The sequence below is a fragment of the Amblyomma mixtum genome, chromosome 6 (genome assembly GCF_055824585.1).
Source record: "Amblyomma mixtum isolate Tamu chromosome 6, ASM5582458v1, whole genome shotgun sequence".
NCBI classification, from domain to species: Eukaryota; Metazoa; Arthropoda; class Arachnida; order Ixodida; family Ixodidae; genus Amblyomma; species Amblyomma mixtum.
Window position 1 is genome coordinate 47,161,264 of NC_143017.1, and position 21,521 is coordinate 47,182,784.

General features: G+C 50.6%; 1 protein-coding gene across 1 annotated transcript; it reads right to left on the reverse strand.

Annotated features, from left to right (window-relative positions):
* Positions 1-8,160: 8,160 nt before the first annotated feature.
* On the reverse strand, positions 8,161-20,804 carry LOC149338997 (uncharacterized). Its single transcript, XM_089550387.1, has 2 exons — positions 20,618-20,804; positions 8,161-8,278 (listed from the first exon to the last, which is right to left on the reverse strand). Exons 1-2 carry the CDS (start codon positions 20,802-20,804, stop codon positions 8,271-8,273), a joined length of 195 nt encoding a protein of 64 aa, XP_089406513.1. The 3' UTR covers positions 8,161-8,270.
* Between the last annotated feature and the right edge of the window lie 717 nt (positions 20,805-21,521).

Here is a 21,521-nt window from a genome sequence, read left to right on the forward strand (position 1 = left end):
GTAATTCTAAAAACTGGTATGGCTATTGCTGACGACTGGCTACAAACCTCCTTTTCCAACTTTTCCAAAGTTGGAAGTTCAGCGCTCTGTACTATCTTCTTCTACTTCTTCCTGTTTTTTGTTCGCACTGCTAATACATATGGATCGCAACCAACTAGCCCGCAAATGGTGTTATTCAAACCTGTGATTGCAGCTAGCTGTCTCGCTGCGGTAGTTAAAAAGTTAGTAATCAGTAATTAGTTAATCGACTTACTAAAGACAATTCACCGGCTTTCCGCTGTCCGACAAAACTGTTAATATAATGCCACAAAAGGGGTAGTTTTACCGCAAAAATGCTTATTTTTTGAAATTACTAATTCTTCCCAGAAAGACCTGGTGTAAGCTGTAAATTTGGTCCTCTCTCTTTGGGAAATTATATATACCTGAAAATTGCTAGCGCCTGTTGTAAGTGACCTGGCCACTGGGCAGTTGGCGACCGGACATCATCATTAGCTGCATATCGCAGCCAACGGGAGCGAATGGTAATAACCGCTCGCCTGCTTAAGTCAGAGCTCTGCGCTGACGATGTCCTTCCACCGGATCGTCCGGTTGCTTCTCAAGGTGGCTTCAAAAGCAGCGGATATATCTGAGTGACCAGTGATAAAGGACCAAAGGGACAGCAGGAAATGGATACCTTATAAAATACGGCTGCTGGTTGATTCGTATAGATTTTCTGTTTTCGTCCACTTCGGATTATGGAAATAGTAATAGTAACAATAGTAGTAGTTGCTGTAATAATATTGGGCGTGCGTCAACACCACTCCTACACTACGGCGACAAACCACTTTGAGATAATTTGCTTTTTCAGTTGCTCACTGATGACAATATGCCATTATGACATGAAAATTGGTTTCGAAGAAAGCAAAGCTGTCTCAATCCTTTGTGGCGCCCACAAGTACACCGTAAGGGAAGGATTGAAAGAGGGAGTGAAAGGTGGAAGAGAAATATGTGCTGTTGTGCCTGAACCCTCATTCCGCTGGCCTGTCGGGGAACCAGAGCTGTGCGCCCGCCGTCGCGCAACGCAGGCACGGACTCGCCGCCATGGCACGGCGTCATCCTGGCTGGCCGGCTGACCCTTCCTCCTCCTACTCCTCACTAGCGTCGGATCGAGCCAATCCGAGCGGTGGCCTGTGGCGTGAACTTATCGGAGCAGAGGAACGCACGCCAGGTGCAGAGGAACGCAACGGTCACCGGCGGCTATAAGAGGAGAGCCGCACTGAGACGCGGTAGCAGACGGGCAGCAGACACGCCATCGTGCCAGACAGACGCTCTCCGCAGGGCCTCGTCCTAGCCCGTTGTGCTCACGGCCCTTGTACATTAATGTAAAAAGCCTTGTAAATATTGTATATAAACGTCAGTTAACTAACCGTCGCATCGACCGTTCATCGCTCAGGTCTGCTCAACAGAGGCAGCAGGCTGAGACGCTCAAGTCCCTACAGTGGTGACTAGGGTGGGATGCCCAAGTCGTAACAGTGGTGGCAGCGGTGGGATGTCGCGTCCCAACAGTGTTGTGGTGGCAGCGGTGGGATGTCGCGTCGCAACAGTGCTGGCAGCGGTGGGATGCCAAAGTCGCAACAGTGCCGCATGTTGAGGGTTTGGTTGCAGTTTCGATTATCTGCGTACCTTTAACGTGTACTGACATGGCACGAAGAACGAACGTGTTTAGCGTTCCGGCTCTGTTGGAAAATTTTGTCCCGCAGTCGAGATGTGTTTACTGTGGGCCTGTCACTGGGCCTTCCAGGTAGGCAGGCGGGATGCGCACGGCTAACACATTCCTCTTCCCTTTAACGGAAGGACGGGATATGTGTGGGTGTTTTCGCAGCTCGCCTTGCATAACCGTTGTTGTATTCCTGCTTTTTGCAAGCCGCGCTTCAGAGAATTTAACTGATCGTGGAAACCAATTCTAACACAGGTATGCTGCCGGGGCGCCAATGTGGGCTCCGTGCTGGGAGACTGGCTCCAGCGACTGGGATTCAGTCCTCGAGTGCCGCAGCCCCCTGACAGAGCCCGTTGCAGAGAGCAGTGCGCAGACGGACAGCCGGCAATGCGTCACCGGCGATGGGCTACCGGATGCTGTGTTTGCCGGCGCCAATGCTGGCGTGTTCGAATACTGACTTCATTTATTGTGGATTTAGCGCGTGAAAATATCGTCCCCATATTTCTTCTGTGGCGGATGCGCAAGAAAATAAACTCTGGCGAAAGAAACTCAGCGCCATGAGGAAAGTCCTTCAGTCCTTCCGTGGGTGGTGCAGTCACCGTAGACTGAAAGAGGATGCCTGAGATATGACGCGAGCACCGCGGTGTTGTAAGTCGATAGCCGGGAATTGTGCTGGGCAGCACTGCTAATGCTGTGGCCGGCAGTCCGTAGAGAACTGCGCAGACTAAATATTGGTCGTCTTGACGCTAATCAAGCAAGGGGGGTTGCATACGACCTATAATGAACGGCGGCGCGCCAACAATAACCACTACCGGTCCCGTGACTGCCTTAATGGAAAGTTATCGCGCCACCCATGACTTGCTTCCTTCAAGATAGTCCGCTTACCACCAGCTGTATAGTCATCCCTGCAGAGAAAGTAGAGGCGTTGGTCATGGCATCCTTTCATTCTGCTCGCTTCGCTCGTACAGTTCATTCTGTTGCCGGTTCAAGTACTATGCTACTGTGGGTCCATCGCCTTGTGCTCACTGCTTCGAGACCCGCAAACCCACTAAAACGCCTAAGATAGGTACACACGACTCCATTGAGGCAACTTTCGCAACGAAGTGCGTCGGGCTTTCGTTTTGACCTGGTTGTCTTCAGCTTTAATTCCACAATTCAACAAGATGCAATAGTTTGAAACTGTGGGATGAAAACATTGGTATACTGCGACGATCCGCACTGGGAGAGTGCGAAAGCTCTGACGCCTCCACGGCACTCGTCGTCTCTTTCTGCTGCTCTCTGATACTCTTTGCAGCTCTGATTCTCTTACTTTCGCTCTGAATACATCCCTTCTCCTCGACCACACACCTGGATTTTCAAATTTGGCGCCAACTCTGTTTCCTGTCCACCCCACGATATCCCCGGTCAGCCTGTTCAAACGTCCAATGGTTTTTGCTCGATTAATTATGACTTCTTTGTTCGATTAATTATGACTCATCAAACACATTTCAGTCCATTCGAACTTTATTTTCACTCCATTGCTCATTTTCGCAGTATTTTGCCGTCCACAGTTCTTTTCCGATCCTCTCACGACGTCCGCGCTATTTCAACGATTTTTTTTACGTTTTTTGCTCTAACAACTTGTGCTATTGACTCCTACGCGGACTCTACGTGGACTTAGAGTTCCGCGCCGCAACTACCTACGTGGCAGAATAGGGTACAGCGCGCTCTGCATACTCCGCTCTGGGGGCCATATAGCACTACGCCAACCAAACGAAGAACCAATCAGGCATACGATAGCATGGACGTAGGGACACGCGGGAGTAGCAGGGAACCAAGAGGCGGACAGGATAGCTCGAGGGTACACTTATTACCGAGTATCCAACGTAGGCGACCTCGAGGAGAACGAACCTGTACCCCAAGATTATTCGGCGATACTAAACTATTACAAGGGCTGTAGAAAGCGGTATCCACCACCGCACAGCTCCCTTAGCAGAGAGGACTTTGTCGCGTGGAGGCAGCTACAAATGGGCTCGTACCCGAACCTACACGTACTCTACAAAATGTATCCCACACAATACACTGACAAATTCCCTTGGTGCCAAGAACCACCCATGCTGTACCACATAACGTGGGCATGCCAGAAGATAAGCGGGGTACCCGTTATACCAAACCTGAGTGCGGAGCAAGGGGAGGGAGTGCTCTCCACCGATCGCCGAGTCGACGAAGAAGGTCTGATTCGGCGAGCACAACTGGCAGCAGCATCCAGCGGAGCCCTGAGCTAAGGGCAACCGACCTTTGTGAAAGAAGATGGACGAAGCCATCTGAAAACCGCAGAAGACCAGTGAATCTAGAGCTCAATAAAGTTTTTAACTCACTCACACTCCCCGCCGACCTACTCAGTTCTGTGTCTACTTCACGTGCGTATGAAATAACTGCTCTCTCTAGGGGCTGATCAGTATCACGGTTAACGAGATGTTTTCCGCGAAGCTCTCTCGGTAATTTTAAGCACAATACCGTTAAAGGCCTTATTGTCCAGAAAATCCGCCGTCGGCGTCGTGAGCGAAAAATCAGCAGCAAGACACTGACAGGTCGTGCCAGGAGAGCAACCTAGGAGGCACGTGACCTTGTGGCGTCATCACAACCTGTACACCGGATAGTAAGCTGACAGCCCACCGTGCCAAGTGGCAGGTAAATTAATGATTGGCCGCTGGGGAAGATCAACCTAGGCCGCACAAAGCCCACCGCTAGCAGCACCTGCATCGCAGGGCAGTGGCGCACCACATATTCACTGCACCACTGCACTAGTAAAGGTAATAGGCAGAGCGAGAAGTTGGGCATGTTGGTACAGGTTCACCTTGATTGAAGGAGAGCGCAGAAAAAGACGAGATATTTGAAAGAACGCAGGACGAGCGCTTACTAACAATAAATGCGTTTAATCGAACCACTCTAAATAAATACGGGGTAAAAAAAAAACCATGAAAAAGAAACTAAGGAACAGAAACAAAACAAAGATTGGCTGTGACAATCTAGAAAATAAATTTCTTTCTCCGTCAGCGCAACCGATGGCTCACTGATACAGTGATCTGTTTTGGCAGTGTGGTATGCTTCAGCAATCTCCCGAGCCTTTTTATCCCGATTAGTAAATATTACTGATGTTTGGTCCAGGAGGGCTTCACAAGTTTTATCAGTTTCCCGGTTTTTTCGCACATGACACACGAGTTGAGTGCCTGTGCCATTCTTTATATCTCTATGTGTTCAGTGAAGCCTGTATTGACGGAACGGCCGGTTTGTTCGATGTACACCGCACCGCATGACACAGGAATCTTGCAGACAATATTTTTCTTGCAAGCTACCATCGGCTTTGCATGTCTTATGTCCCATTATCTGTGCATGCTCGCGCTGTCCTTTCCGGCGGCCTTTTGTTGTACATCACTGCAAATTCGCGTTAGTTTATTCGGAACAGAAAAGAAAATGTCAGCGTTGTAACAGGCAGCCACCTCTTTAAGCCCATGAGCCGTGCCATAAATACAAGGTACGACTGTAAATTTCCTCCGTTGCCTATCCTCTCAGGAATGCTAGGATTGTCTACTGGCATTTTTTACCAATTTTGCTATCTTCTCACAAGCCCACGAAATTACATACTGTGGTAGCCAGCGGTTGACAACCGGGAGACCTGTGCTTAGACAGTGGCCTTGACTGGATAGTGACACAACTTGAATAATGCTGTTCTAATAAATGACTTAGCAATGCCACCAACACAGGCTTCGAGAGTGCTGAGGAGAAGTGCAGCAGTTGTTTGAGCGACCTTGGGCTGTATTCCCAGGAAACATCCAGAAAGTGCAGAAATTTAAGGCACAGGTCGAGAAACTGTAGCACGTTGCCCCTGGGGACTTCAACAGTGAAGTTGAGACCGAATGCTCGTTCCTTAAACACATTTAGTACGTCTACAAGGAGGCGGTTGAAAGTTCTCTTTGAAAGTTCCTCCTTTTTCTGCGCGGTCCTTCAATCAAAGATGGAATGAGGACTTCCAGCGATCTATGAATGCAAAATAGAGAATGAGATTCTGCATATATGGGAATTATCTCACTCAGCTATGCGTCATACCCTTAAGACGGAGCTTAAGTGACCCCTCCAATTTTTCGCGTCAAGCTTGCCAAGAGCGACTTAGGGAACCTTGCCGCTATCAACCGCCCAGTTTGCATTTGGAAGCTGGTGGGGGCACATAGGCACACGATCTTTGAAGTGCGTTCCTCAGATGAGATCTGGCAATGCTGCGTTTCGTCACTTTCGAGTGCGCTGATGAGGACGGTTTAAACAAGCGTTTCCGTACTTCTACCTCATCTGATCTGCTGATATAGTGAGGATCATTTCAAGAAACCTTGCTGCACGCAGTTTGTGCAATGTTGTCGCCGGCATTACCAAAAATAACTCGCACAGCATATTTGTCGCTCGTATCTCAGGCCACCTAGGCCATGCAACCTTGTGGTATCATCATAGCCAGTCCACCGGATTGCGAGCAAGCTGCCTACTGTGGCATGTGGCAGCTAAATGAATGACTGATCGCGAGTGTTTTATTGGGAAGAACAACCTGGGTCCACCAGTCCCGCCCGTGCAGCAGCTGCCATCGAAATGCAGTATAGCGCATCGCTTAGTCGCTGCACCACTGCGCCAGGCTCCCAGGGACATATGAATGCTAAGTAGAGAATAACCATTTGTCCATATAAGGACATTAAGCAATTCAAGTTATTGCGTCATGCGGAACTGTCCGATTAAAGGTCCGCTCCGGCCGTATGCAGGATTCTGGTATGTCCTACAGCGTATGTACTCCACATGGACATATGTCTTTACCGACTGGAGTAAGTAGTAGACAGTGACGGCCAAACCTGCTTGGGCCCTAGAGTAAGGACTCCACTCGCGGCCTCTCGTAAAGCGCAAAAGCATTTTAAGAGCTCAGCCAACCTTGTCAATCAATCAGTCAGTTTAGCAGATAAGGAAGGGGGATGAGGGGCTCGTTATAAATGTGAGAAAAGCCAACAGCCACAGAAACCAAGGGGCATAGGGGATTTTTAATTTATTTATTTATTTTGTGGTGTTGATCAATTTATAATATTACTGAATATGTTACCGCTTAAAGCTAATTGATTAGAAAAGCAGTAGAAAAAACAACCCCATGCCGCCGGTGGGATCCGAACCCACGACCTCCGAATTACGCGTCCGGTGCTCTACCACTGAGCTACGGCGACGGCTGTCAAACCTTCTGCTTTCGGGGGTATTTATGTTTACAAATAACCTAACTTGGGAGTGTTCACCAGCGCCACCCACGTTCTTAAGCGGCGGACGTAGAACGTCCTGAGTTACCGCTGATGTGACGTAGAACGTCATCGAACGGCGAGGGTGGAAGCTGTGTGAGAACCCTCTTATGCTTCCTAAGGCATCAAGGCTGCCAGAACCGAGGCCCTCGTTAAGCAATTAAGCAGACAAGGAAGGGGGATGAGGGGCTCGTTATAAAATGAGAGAAGCCAACAGCCACAGAAACCAAGGGGCATAGGGGATTTTTAATTTATTTATTTATTTTGTGGTGTTGATCAATTTATAATATTACTGAATATGTTACCGCTTAAAGCTAATTGATTAGAAAAGCAGAAGAAAAAACAACCCCATGCCGCCGGTGGGATCCGAACCCACGACCTCCGAATTACGCGTCCGGTGCTCTACCACTGAGCTACGGCGACGGCTGTCAAACCTTCTGCTTTCGGGGGTATTTATGTTTACAAATAACCTAACTTGGGAGTGTTCACCAGCGCCACCCACGGACGTAGAACGTCCTGAGTTACCGCTGATGTGACGTAGAACGTCATCGAAGGGCGAGGGTGGAAGCTGTGTGAGAACCCTCTTATGCTTCCTAAGGCATCAAGGCTGCCAGAACCGAGGCCCTCGTTAAGCAGTTAAGCAGACAAGGAAGGGGGATGAGGGGCTCGTTATAAATGTAGAGAAGCCAACAGCCACAGAAACCAAGGGGCATAGGGGATTTTTAATTTATTTATTTATTTTGTGGTGTTGATCAATTTATAATATTACTGAATATGTTACCGCTTAAAGCTAATTGATTAGAAAAGCAGAAGAAAAAACAACCCCATGCCGCCGGTGGGATCCGGTAACATATTCAGTAATATTATAAATTGATCAACACCACAAAATAAATAAATTAATTAAAAATCCCCTATGCCCCTTGGTTTCTGTGGCTGTTGGCTTCTCTCACAATCAGTCAGTTTGTCAGTCAGTCTCAATCAGTCTCAGTAAGTCAGTCAGTCAGTGGCTGAAGAGTCACGAGGCGTTAGTCGTGCCCGAGCCACTCATCACTGCTGCTCCAGACCGCTTGAAACAGCGCACCAGACTATCGACAGTCACGCAATCCTCAGCATACACCGTTTATTGCGTGCCAGTATTACAGAGAATCGCTGTTTTCTGCGTACTTTTGCCCATCTTGAATGTCGTCCCGCAACCACGAATGCAGCAGACCGTCGCGCACAGCAGGCGTCATCAGGCGTCTTGAGGACGCGTCAGCGGTGTCGTGAGGACATGCGGCTACTGCTTACACTCCTGCGTGTAGAAAAATGAAGGAGATAAGGAAAATCATGTTTTAAAATGTGTTAAACAGTCGAAAAGCATCGCGGCTGCTGTATCATGGAACTATATTGGGGAGTGAACTCCGACAGTTGTCGCTTCCTTAATTCCCTTATGCTAAGTTATCGTCAGCGAAGTTTGCAGTCCTGTAATTCTCGTGATATATTAAGGCGGAAGCCTTTAATGCCTCATCGTTGTAAGCAGAAGTTGTCGACAGAAATGTCACGCTTTTAAATTGGTCTAAACGGTCGTGACGTCGCAGTGCGCGATTTTCAAACGGGGCCAATTGTAATTTGGCTAGTAACCGTGCAACCAATTGAAGGGATCGTATAGTGATGCTCCAAGTAAATGGGAATGAGTTTACTACATTGCTTAATTAACCGATCAGCCTAATTAACATTTCTTGTCAGGCGAGATAAATAAATAAAACCGCTAAGGAAATTCGTCGAGTTCGGGAATTGAACCCCGGTCTCCGGAGTGCGAGTCGAGCATGCTAACCATTCCGCCATGCCAGCTCGATGGTTTCGAATGAACAAAGGCGCGTCTAGTTAATACGCTGTCTTCGTTCACTCCCATCTTCCTCCCTGCCCGTTACGGCGAGGTTCGGGTGTCCACCTAGTTATGCGAGAATATGCGAGACAGATACTTCCTTTCCTCAAAAACCAAATTGCCGAAGAGCAAGGCGTAGAACCGAACGGGCGATGGCGCGCTATGGACTCCCTGGCAGCGTTGCAAGACGCTGTCGCGTTTCACTCTTAGACGCGAAGCTTAACATCTTAACAACACATCAGTGACACAAGCAGCAACACCGCGCCTAAGGCTTTCGCCTCACCGCACTTTAGGTCAACAAAGTGCCCCTTAATTTTTTGTTTATGGTTTATGGGCGTTTAACATTTCAGAGCGACTCAGGCTATGAAGGAAGCCGTAGTGAAGGGCTCTGGAAATATTGTCCACCTGGGACTCTTTAACGTGCACTGGCATCGCACAGTGCACGGCCCTCCGGGCTCCGGTATATTGGTTTATTGGTTTTGGAGGAAAGGAAATGGCACTGTATCTGTCTCGCATATCTCTGAGGGCACCTGAACCGCGCCGTAAGGGAAGGGAGGAAGGTGGGAGTGATAGAGTAAGAGAAAGAGGTTCCGCAGTGGAGGTCTCCGAAATAATTCGACCACCTGGGGATCTTTAACGCGCACTGACATCGCACAGCACATGGGCGCATTTTGGGTTCCGCCTCCATCAAAATACTTATGTTGTAAATAGTACAAGTTAATTGTTTTAGACCATCACCATCATCGAAACGCGGCCGCCGTGGTCGGGTTCGAACCCGGGCGCTCCGGCTCGGTAGACGAGCGCCCTAATTGCTGAGCCACCGCTGATATATTCGTCGATGCTAGAAGCGTGTCCCACCAGGCATCGGATCCAGGAGCACCGCCGCAATGCCGAAGGAGGAAGGAACGTGGGCCGGAGACGGGGAGTAGGGGAAGAGAAGGAAAAACTGTATTCACATATTTACATTATTTACAAGAGCGGGACTGAGAATGGCTCTCAGTGGAAGGGCAACGTCTTCGTCAACCGTAGTCGACTGGAGCTAGCAGGCTTCCCTCGGCCACACTCACGGCCGAGTTAAATATCGTTCGGTTTCCCCAGATCCCTGGCTGGGGAATAATGGTCGACGAACACTGTCCAATCGGATGGACCGAAGGGGACGTTCTTGTTACCACCCACGGCTGGGCAGGTGCGGGTTTTTCCACTCTAACGCAGCTGGGTCGATGAGAGGGGGAGAATGCTGACTCAACCAGCCCAGCGGGAAAGGAACCTCCCGAAGTCTTCCAGCAGGGGAATGAACTTGCCTCCCCGCCGATTTCCCAGAACGCGAGTCGGGGACACAGAATTCTTCAATTATCCGCCAGCGTGACCGGCGCCGCCAAGTCGCCTCCGCATTCACGGTGGTTGCTCGGACAAAAGCTCCTGGGCCTCGCCTGCCTTCGTCGCCGCTATAGTGGTCATCTCCGCTGTGGTCGCTGGGGTTTCTGCTGACAATGGCCCTCGACATTCTTGCTACACTAATCCGCTGAGGCTCGGAGGGGCATTCCAAACATCCCACTTCCCATGGTCGTGGCGGGGTTGTCGACCTTGGTGATTGTTCACGGTAGCTGTTTGATCGGGCCCACGTGGTCCGAGTGGACACAGGTGTGACGGGAACACACAAAGAGAGTTAAGGGGGGGGGGGGGGGTAGAAACACAACAGCACGTCCGCCGCCCGAAGAGGTCTCGTAGTGGTTGCAGCCAACGCTGCTGCGCGCAGAGACCTGGAGTTGTGTCCGTTCGGCCTTTGGTCACAGCTGGGCCCAAAGGTTCTTCTTGCTTCGTTGACAGCTGTAACGAGCTCAACCAGCAAAGTCCAAAGCCCAACAAGCAGAAAGCGCCAAACTGACTTCAAGAACTGCCAAGCTGTTTTCGGTCAACAAAATCTCTTTAGAGAAAATGAGCTGTAGCGTGAAATTTACGTCCTCCTCCGAAAGTTGACATGTTTGACCAAACCAGAATACACAGAGCTTGTTTAGCCAAAAGGGAGGAAAATTTTCTAAAATTTTGGGGGGTGCCGTAGCACGGTGTATGTCACAGAAAGCCACCGCCCGTGAGAGCACAAAGGGAAGGTGGAGCTGCTGAACACACATACAAAACAGACAAAAATGATTCCCGCTAAAGCAAAAACAAAATACAAATTTGCATAGCGGAATAACGTCTGGGGAGTCAGGAAAGGGCATTACACGGGAAAGCTTCGGCTGAGGCCATCAGCGTTTCCATTACCTCGCACTTTACTGCAACGCATGTAAACTGAGTCCGGCAATGCCAATCTCCAAATTTTCGCTCTCATTTCGCATAGGAGAGTGATATGAACAAAAGACAAAAAACAAGCATTAAACTCAATATGAGATTATGCGTCATATCTGCCCCTTGCGCGGCCGCGGTCCGACAGCTGCTTTAGCAGATGAGACATTGCATAATGCTAGGAAGTTCAGCTTGCATTTCTGTACAGGAGAGTTAAATGAACAAAAAGAAACAAGCATTCAACTCAAGACGGGATTATTCCTCGAATCCGTCTGCAAACAGCGTTGCGATCAGAGGAATTTACTGCTTCCTATTCTTCAGCCGCCCCCTGCGCGGCCGCGGTCCGATAGCTACTCTAGCAGGTGCAAAATGACACAAAGCTAGGAACTTCAGCTTGGGACCCTGCACTGTTCTTCGTCCAAGTCTCGCGGTTCTGAAGTTTAGCTGACGCTCAGAAAGCAGAATGCGAGAAGGGAACGAACGAGTGCGAATGCCGTGCCAGCGTATCCGTCTCTCTCGGATTGGGTTCGCGCGTTGCGTTCTCTTGGCTTGTGTTCCCACGGGGCGGGTGCGAACTCTTGAGGACCGAGGTGCCAAATTGGGGCGGCTACGCGGTTTGGATTTCAGTCGAGCAGACAACAAGAGCCGCACTTTCCCTTTTATTACCTCTTCCCGTTTGGCCACCTCTATACGCTTCCGCTCCGTGGAAACCCTCGCTGTTGGTTTGCGGGGCGCGTCACTAGCCATCGCGGAACCGTCACAGGTTAAGTCGTCGGCGTTCGCCTCATTGTCAGTTTGTGATCCAGCCTGCTCTGGCTCACTACCGTGAGAGTTTATCACGCTTACTGGGTCATGTTTGCCCTCGTTAACTACGTGCTCTGCTGGCGCTGCGAATTCTGGAGCCTTCGAACTGGTGAGGACCTGCGCAGCGTTATCTCCAAGACTAAGGCCCTTTTCTTTGGGCAGCCTATCCAAGCGATTTGGGAAAATCGAGGGATGCTGCATAGGCAGGTCTTGGGAGACGGCTGCCTTGGTCAGACGCAGCTCGAGCGGGCTCTCGATCGCGACGCGGGCAGTAAGTTGGTCGTGTAGGATACCTTTCCTATCCTTATACTGGCGGTACAGCAGGCCAGAACGGAGCTGGAAAGGTATGTTTTTCCGTGACACACCTATGTCACTTTGGTGACTCAAGTTGCGTAGAGATTGGTCTTTCTCTTGCTCAGCGGTGAACGTTTCCCTGTCCACACGAAGGAGTTCGAGAAAGCCATCTGAGTGGGGCAACACTAGATTCGTAATCAGTTCCTCACCTAGCCCCAGCTCATCACTGGCGCCCGATTCGGAAGACTCACTATAGCTTGCACTACTATCGGTGCTCTTAACCCCTGTGCTAGAAGTGAGTAAGTCCTGGGCTTACTCGTCATTAGGTAGCGCGGAGCCGTCACGGGTAAAGTCGCCGGCGTTCGCCTCATCGCCAGTTTGCAATAAAGCCTGCTCTAGCTCATCACCGTGAGAATTTACAGGCTTCGGGCTTACAGGTTCAGGTTTGCCCTCTTCAACCACGTGCTCTGCTGGCGCCGCGACCTCACGAGCCTTCGAAATGGTAAGGACCTTCGCAGCGTTATCTCCAAAACAAAGGCCTTTTTCTTGGGGCAGCATATCCAAGCGATTAGAGAACATCGAGGGATGCTGCTTAGGCAGGTTCTGGGAGACGGCTGCACCGGTCAGACGCACCTCGAGCGGGCTCTCGATCGCGACGCTGGCAATGGGCAAAGACACGCTGGTTTCAGTGGAGCATAACTCATTTTCGGGTGTTTGGTCGCGAGCGGCTGTCGTTCCCTGATCGTTGAACTGATCATTGTTTCGAGGCAGCGCTGAGGCGCATTCCTCGCTTACAATAGAACTTGCAGTTGCCACTTTCAGCGCGCGACTGCTTTCTGGAGGACTGCCTTTTTGCGCTGCGCCTACGCCTATCTGGGTTGCAAGGAAAATCTGTGCGGCATCGCGCTTTTCAGCTAACGCCGCGCTCTGGCTTGGAGCTCCACAGTCGCTGTCAGGTTTGCCCTCTTCAACTACGTGCTCTGCTGGCGCTGCGAATTCACGAGCCTTCGAAGTGGTAAGGACCTGCGCAGCGTTATCTCTAAAACAAAGGCCCTTTTCTTTGGGCAGCATATCCGAGCGATTTGAGGAAATCGAGTGATGCTGCTTAGGCAGGTTTTGGGAGATGGCTGCCTCGGTCAGACGCACCACGAGCGGGCTCTCGATCGCGACGCGGGCAATGGGCAAAGACACGCAGTTTTCATTCACGATTTTAATTTCACTTCGCGCCGAAACCTCCTGATTTAATGTCGAATTCCTCTCGGCGCGCTTCGCCAGTAAATTTTGCAACTCCAAACGCATTAAAGCAAGTTGCCTTTCATCGGCTTCCTTGAGACGAAGATGTTCTTTTTCTATCCTGTCAGCCTCCTCCTTAGCGGCTTCCTTGCGGTAAAGGCGTTCTTTTTCTATCCTGTCAGCCTCCTTCTTAGCGGCTTCCTTGCGGCAAAGGCGTTCTTTTTCAATCCTGTCAGCCTCCTTCTTAGCGGCTTCCTTGCGGCAAAGGCGTTCTTTTTCAACCCTAACGGCCTTCTTGCGTTCCCTTTCAACCCTGTCGGCCTTCTCCTTGCGTTCCCTTTCAACCCTGTCGGCCTCCTCCTTAGCGTTCCTGATTCCCTCCTGAATGACTTCCCAGGTCTCCCAAATTTTGTCACCCTCCTCCTTAGCACCACATTCCTTAATAGCCTCAATCAGCTGCGGCTTTCTGTGACTCTTCCTGGCCTCAATACCCAGCTTTTCACACAGCAACATCAACTCTGGCTTCTTTAGCTTGCTCAAATCCATGGCAACTTCCGAACGAGGGCTTTCAATACAAGCTGCTACGTGAAATGCATAAGCGAGCACGTGCAGAAAAACAATCTACAGGAAGTGATAAATTTCCAGAGTTATCAAGCCTGGCAGATTCTTAAAGAAAGTCAAGCGCTCACCACTGCTGAAGCCAGGACCAAGCGTGGAAGATCCCGCCGCTGCCAACCAGTTGATATATTTGTCGAGCTCGTAGCGTGTCCCACCAGGCATCGGATCCAGGATCACCGCCGCATTGCCGAAGGAGGAAGGGAACGTGGGCCGGAGACGGGGAGTAGGGGAAGAGAAGGAAAAAACTGTATTCACAAATTTACATTATTTACATAGAGCGGGACTGAGAATGGCTCTCAGTGGAAGGGCAACGTCTTCGTCAACCGTAGTCGACTGGAGCTAGCAGGCTTCCCTCGGCCACACTCACGGCCGAGTTAAATATCGTTCGGTTTCCCCAGATCCCTGGCTGGGGAATAATGGTCGACGAACACTGTCCAATCGGATGGACCGAAGGGGACGTTCTTGTTACCACCCACGGCTGGGCAGGTGCGGGTTTTTCCACTCTAACGCAGCTGGGTCGATGAGAGGGGGAGAATGCTGACTCAACCAGCCCAGCGGGAAAGGAACCTCCCGAAGTCTTCCAGCAGGGGAATGAACTTGCCTCCCCGCCGATTTCCCAGAACGCGAGTCGGGGACACAGAATTCTTCAATTATCCGCCAGCGTGACCGGCGCCGCCAAGTCGCCTCCGCATTCACGGTGGTTGCTCGGACAAAAGCTCCTGGGCCTCGCCTGCCTTCGTCGCCGCTATAGTGGTCATCTCCGCTGTGGTCGCTGGGGTTTCTGCTGACAATGGCCCTCGACATTCTTGCTACACTAATCCGCTGAGGCTCGGAGGGGCATTCCAAACATCCCACTTCCCATGGTCGTGGCGGGGTTGTCGACCTTGGTGATTGTTCACGGTAGCTGTTTGATCGGGCCCACGTGGTCCGAGTGGACACAGGTGTGACGGGAACACACAAAGAGAGTTAAGGGGGGGGGGGGGGTAGAAACACAACACCGCGGCGAGTACTTCGTCTCTGTCGAAATTCGGTCGCCGCGGGCGGGATAGAACCCGCGTCTTTCGAGTCAGCAGCCGAGCGCCATAACCACTGAGCTTTAGCCATCACCTCCACCACTGCCAAATACATCATAAGTGACTCCAAACCAGCAATTAGAAATTTTGCGAAAGGAAGGGCCCACTCAGCAGCCATCAAAATCTTACAAAAAATCTCCAATACCCGCCAGATAACATTGATCTGGGTCCCCGCTCATTCGGACCATCCTGGAAACGAGGCGGCGCACCAATTTGCCCGAGGATTCGTGGTTAACCGGGAGGTGCGCTACCCCGAGCTCAGGTCGGCCAAGGAGCGAATGACAACCTACAAAGAAATTACTACCCACTTCAAGAAAGAAAGACAGATCTTCCCAGAACCACATAAATCCCTCAGTAAAACACAACAAGTCATTTGGCGGCAGCTCCAAACAGACACTTTCTTTAATCCGCACATGTACTCCATATGGTTCCCGGAGCAGTACAGCCCCGTCTGTTCTCTCTGTGGGCACCAAACGGCAGACACGCCGCACATCCTATACTCATGTACTCAAGACAAGCCATCGCACAGTGTGCAGCTCTCTACCCAATCTCAGTGGGAAGCCGCGCTGCTCAGCTCGGACCCGGAGGTTCAACTTCGAGCCACAGAGCGAGCCGAAGAGGTCGCCGAACGACATCGTCGGTCGGCCACCTGGCGTCCGGCCTAGAAGAGGAGCCCACCGCGGGGAGGGGAACATGACCCCAATCCGCGCCTAAGGCCTCTTATTTAATAAAGTTTACCTCCTCCTCCTCCACTGAGTCACCGCGACGGCTCCCGTTGTATGTCTAATAGCGATTTCACTTCCTGTGAGCGACGAAAGTTGCCCGCTAAGTGCGTGCGCTGTGAGTCTTTTTCCCATTTCAGTACAAGAGGGACAAGCAAAAAACAGTGCTGTTGCCATGAGTTATAGAAACCACCATCGCAAGTAAGATGGTAACCTGCGTTCGCGGGCAGGTGTTCACTGTGACAAAACAAAGCAAGGCTGAAGCAATGGCAGCAAAAAGTCACCAAATAACACTCTTTCTACTGGAAGAGCATAACGTGTATTGTACGTGAACTGTCGCCGAGCTCGTAACAAGAGAGTCGTCCCGAAGTTTTGTTTAGAGGTTGTTAGAGCTGTGAAAGCAGGAGTGCTACTGGACCGTTAAAAACTGAAGCAGAAAGAAAAATTCGGGGGGCACTTTGGCTCTCTAAAGTGCTGCAAGGCGAAAGCGTTTCCTTGCGCACTGTTTTCGTTTACTTTTTTATTTTTTATATTTTGTTTCTATTATTTTTATTTGTGCTTCTTTTCTTATTTTTATTGCTATTGTTTTTTATTTTCATATCTTATCTTTATTTTATGGTTTATGGTTTATGGTTTATTTTGTTTTTATGTTTGTTTATTTCGTCATTTTTATTTTTTATTTTTCCTTTTCTTGACTTCATTCCTTTTATTTTATTTATGAAATCCGTGCATTCACTAGATGCGCCTTTATTCATGCTCGAACCTTGAGCCTTCGTGGCGGAGTGGTAGCGTCTCCGCTTCAAATGCCAACTCCCATCCTCGGCGCAGTTTCTTTTTAAGCAGTGACGCCGAAAGGCGGACACATCTGCCGACACGGCTGCCGACGCGTCTGCTAACGACAGTATAAAGCATTAAAGGCTTTCGCCTTAAAAGGTTTTCTTGCAGTGCGTTCCAAAGATTTTATAAGACAGCAGCTGTGCAGGGGGTACTTCAGAATGACCGGATGTGACATTTGCTTGTGCTGACTTTCGCGCGGCCCTCAGAACGTTCTAGAGTACCGCAGCGGTGGTCTAGTCATTTGAGCCTCCGCCTCGCGACCAGGAGGTGCGGGGTTCGATCCCCAGTGCTGCCGGGTACCCACCGGTGATACAATCGGTATAAGCTTTCCCCTGCCTAGTGCTCGGCTTCTTTAGGGTGAAGGGCTTGGGAATGGGTCTTTGACCCCACCTTGTGTAAAACCGAAAAAAAAAATCTCTGCCTCTCCCGTGATCGAGAGTAGGGTAAGCATGAAATATTTACGGCGAACAGTCTTCTGCTGTGGCGTATCACTCGCAAAGCGATCGCTTTCCGCAAGACGCTCCTACCTCTCCTTTCATCAGGCTCCATTGCTCGGCTTAAGCAGCTGTGAGGGTGGCGGCATCGAAATGCAGGACGATGCAGAAGCGTACGCGGACACGACGAGACGCAGACCTGACAAGAATGTATATGCAGCGCGTTCGAATGCCCCGCGAGCGTGTATACATCTGCCTGGCAAAGGGGGAAACGACATGAGCTGAAGGCCCAGCGGCCGGTCTTTTACATGCGTGAGTGTGGGACCGCAGCGCCATCTTTGGAGACGGCGCCGAAGCAGTTTTTCTGCCCAAAGCCCTTCTCGCCCTGGAGCTCCCCTCTTGCTCTAAGCGGCCCTCTCTCTTGTGCTGAATTCCAATGGCAGATCGAGACCGCTCCGTCGGATCGCGTACGGAGCAACGTTACTAGAACAAACTGAGTTCGTTCTAGTAACGTTGGTACGGAGCAACGTTACTAGAACGTTGGTACGGAGCGCGTCGGAGCACGTAGGTTTGCCACCTCCCATTTTGCGATTGGAATGCCAGTGCTCCCTCGGGAGTGCGACGCCAGCGCCGCAGCGGCGAGCCGCGGAAACTAGGCACGCCGCCGGAGCGGACGCCCTGCTAGCTTCGTGTTCGAGTGCGACAGGAGTTGCGCGAGGCGCGATCTCCGCGTTGACAGACGCCGCCTCGGCGAAACAAAAAGGAGGTATTACGAAGGCCGTAATGTAAAACCAAAACCAAAGCGTATGTACAGGATGGTCCACTCTCCGTGAACACGCGAGTATGCGGCCGCGGTCTTCCGAGAGCCAGTGAGCCTGTCCCTACGTTCACGAAAGAAGTGCCGGACGACGCGCAGGCAAGTTGCTCGCTGCTCGATTTTCCAGCCTTGCGACTGCGAGACGCAAGCCGCTGAACCAATCAGGGAGACAGTCGAGCTTTCGGCAACGACGCCGCCCGCGGACACGCCGAGCGACGAACTGCGCTGCCCCCGGCCAACGTTTCTCCCTGGCTGCCGTAGTCGTCGCTAAGCCTGTTTTTCATCGATGCCGCAGCTGAGGGCGCTTCGGAATTGGCCAGCGCTTTAGTAAATGTGCTACTCGCGTCACCGTTTTACTGTGTTCCTCGTCTCATAATAAAATAAAGACATGATCGATTTCTGCGACGCCTCCAACAGCGGAGCTAGCAGACAGCAGGCCAGCCGCACTGGGCATCAGGAAGAAATTTGCTTGTATCGCAGTTATCACTTCTACCAGCAACTCGGTATTGGCCAACGATCCTCAAACATGATTCATTTTTTACATTCCTCTACTCCAGGGCTTGTTATGAACGCGAACAAAGAATATTAGCGCATTTTTCTGACGCCGGCGGCAGGCACATATACAGGCCGGCAGCTTCACACTCGCTGTCCATTTCAGACGAATCTTCACTGCTGGACTCTGAGCTTTCAGTGCCCGAGTCGGAACTGTCACTTCCATGAAGCAAAATTAGTGCCGCACGGCTCGAAGCAAGATCATTGCCGTCCACTGTTGACTGGAAAGTGCCCGGCTGTCCCGGCTCGCCCGGCTTACCACGTAGCGACGACAGGAACGAAGCGGCTGCTGCCGGTCGCGACAGGAAGCAGACGCGGCGGAAAAGAAAACGTCATGCGAGGTTCCGGTCAAATCCGCCGATTTCGGCGGATCAAGTATCGCTGCTCCACGGAGCGATCCGGGATTTAAGCCTGATCCCGATCTGCCATTGGAACATACAACTCGCGCTCCCATTTTACCATTGGAATACGACTGATCCAAGCCGAGCAGAAAAAATTGATCCCGATCTGCCATTGGAATTCAACATTAGAGAGTCTCGTTAAATCTCGTACGGTGCCCGGATGCTGACGTTTCAGTGCCCGGATGTTGGCTCTCGGTCTCGGCGTGACGTCACCACACTGCCGAAAACGGGAGTAAAAAGCATTTCATGCTTAAAACCCTTTACCATGGCCCTCTTTGGCCACTGTTGCCCTTGCGCCATAAAAACTCATCTTCATGAGCACGTCCTAGGGAGAATGATTCCTCATCTTCCAAGGCATCCGTCCAGATGGCGCGCCCGGCCCACGATGCAGGTTCCGTCTCTCCGAATGCCAAATGGCTGAAAGGAGCGCTGCACCCTACGGTTTCTTTTTCGACGCCCCCAGAAGCATGGTCGGGTGCAGACGAGCTCACAAGCCGCTGCACATTTGACTGTTCGAAGAGACTAGAGCTGAGCCGTTGTGTCTGCTTCGCTGTATTTAGCCCCTTCAGTGACCGGGTGAGGTTCGAACCTTTTTTTTTTGTATGTATTAGTACATCCAGACCTTACATCCAGTACATCCAGTACATCTAGGCAACTAGTCTTGCAAAGCCAATCCCACACTGTTAATTCTTTACCTGCGCGCACAAAATTCGGGTAAGAACGTCAAAACTATGGCAAACTGTGTCGTTGAGATGCCAGGGCTTGTCATGTAGACACCTGAGGTGTCACGGAATCGCTTTTGATTTCAAGACACACATAGCACTAAAAACTCAGGAAAACAGAAGATCGGCGACAAAATTAGTAGGTATTAAAAGTGCGAATGGCTTCCATCTAACCTTCCTGCTTCGGTGAAAATTATTTGCTGCGTTCGCTTGTTTATATAAAAACCCATTACTGCCTTGAATTGGGCTAAGTATGCCTGAAATTAAAGAAACAAAATGTGTTCTGCGAGTAGCACATTCTGAGCAAGATGTGGCAGTTATAAACCAGTAAAACTGTATGCAATGTGCTTTGAAGGGTTGAGACGAAAGCAGTAGAGCTGACGTCGACAAACCTCTCAATGAGCTTCGCTGGCATGTTACGTTTGGCAGAGTACATTGAGTGCGTGAGCTAAGGGGATCTCTTTATTTTTCTTTTGCTACCAGGCATCATTTGGGGTTCATGGACGACGCTTTGGGCTAGTTTTTCGGGGCTACGCCTCAGCAGCAGAACCTCGATGCAGTTGCAGAATTTTGATTATGCCGTCGCAAAACTACAGAAGCTGAATTCGCACATAGCAATAACTGGTTTGGTTAATTAGGGTTTAATGTCCCAAAGCGACTCAGGCTATGAGGGAAGCCGTAGTCAAGGGCTCCGGAAATTTCGACCAGCTGGGGCTCTTTAACGAGCACTGACATCGCACAGTACACGGGCCTCTAGGATTTTGCCTCCATTAAAATTCGGCCGCCGAGGCCGGGGTCGAACCTACGTCTTTCGGGTCAGCAGCCGAGTGCCGTAACCACTGAGCCACCGCTGCAGGGCATAGCAGTAACTGAAAGCATGGAAAGGCACTGCCGAGATTATTATCCCCATCTTTTTCAGGTAAAAAATAACCCACAAAAAAAAGTACGTTGTGCACAGCACAAAAGCCTTGCTTACCTTTGACGCACCAGGTACCGCCGCACGGCTTGGGGCAGCATTCGAGACCCTGGGCTTCGCATTCTTCAGCTGTGCAAGTGCTGTGAGCACAGTCCGAGGCGTCCGCTGGCTCCGGGCACTTGGCCTCACTCACGGCTGTCAGCGAACCGGCGGCGATAATGACGTAGGCGAGGAAGAGTGCGTTCATCTTGACTGCGGTGCGTCCAGAGAAGGTGGCATGAAAGTTACAAGCCGCGGTCTGCCTTTTATGCTGCCGCCGTTGCAATGATTTGGGCAAGCAGAACAAGCGAAACATGAATTCGGCACACTTCCGGCGGCTCTGAGTCGCGATGACCCTGTCGAATTCCGGTGCTTTTGCCTTTCCCAGAATAGTGAGCAGGAAAAAAAAACGACTTCTCAGAGCTAATGCCGCTTCTGCAGCGTTGTGTTGCATGCCCGTGCTCGTTTCAGTTTTGTTTTGATGCCTAGCGGAACAGGAAGGCAATGCAGCTGCCGCTCTGTTATCAGCACCCGGGCACTGACAGTGCTGAACTCAGTGTATAGCTGAGTCAAGTTAATATTTTTTATGCTTAATCGTTAGGCTTGTTTATTGTGTATTTTTCATGCGTCTTATTTTTTTGTTTCTCCCCTTCGTTCTGATTTAGTACCGTGACGCACGTCCTGGAGTGCCAACAACCAGCTTTGTTGAGGGATACACGTGTGTTCCGTTATATTATTTTCCCTTCTGGGATTCACTGAAGTAGGTCCTCCTTCGAATTTATCATCTCTGCAGTCTGAGTTCTTTTCTGAAACACGTGTGAGGTTTTAGGTTAACACAGATAAGGCACAATTATTAAAGCTGCCAAGCTATGTTTGTAAAGCTCGAAACATCTTTTCGAGCTATGCCATTTCAATCTTAATGCTG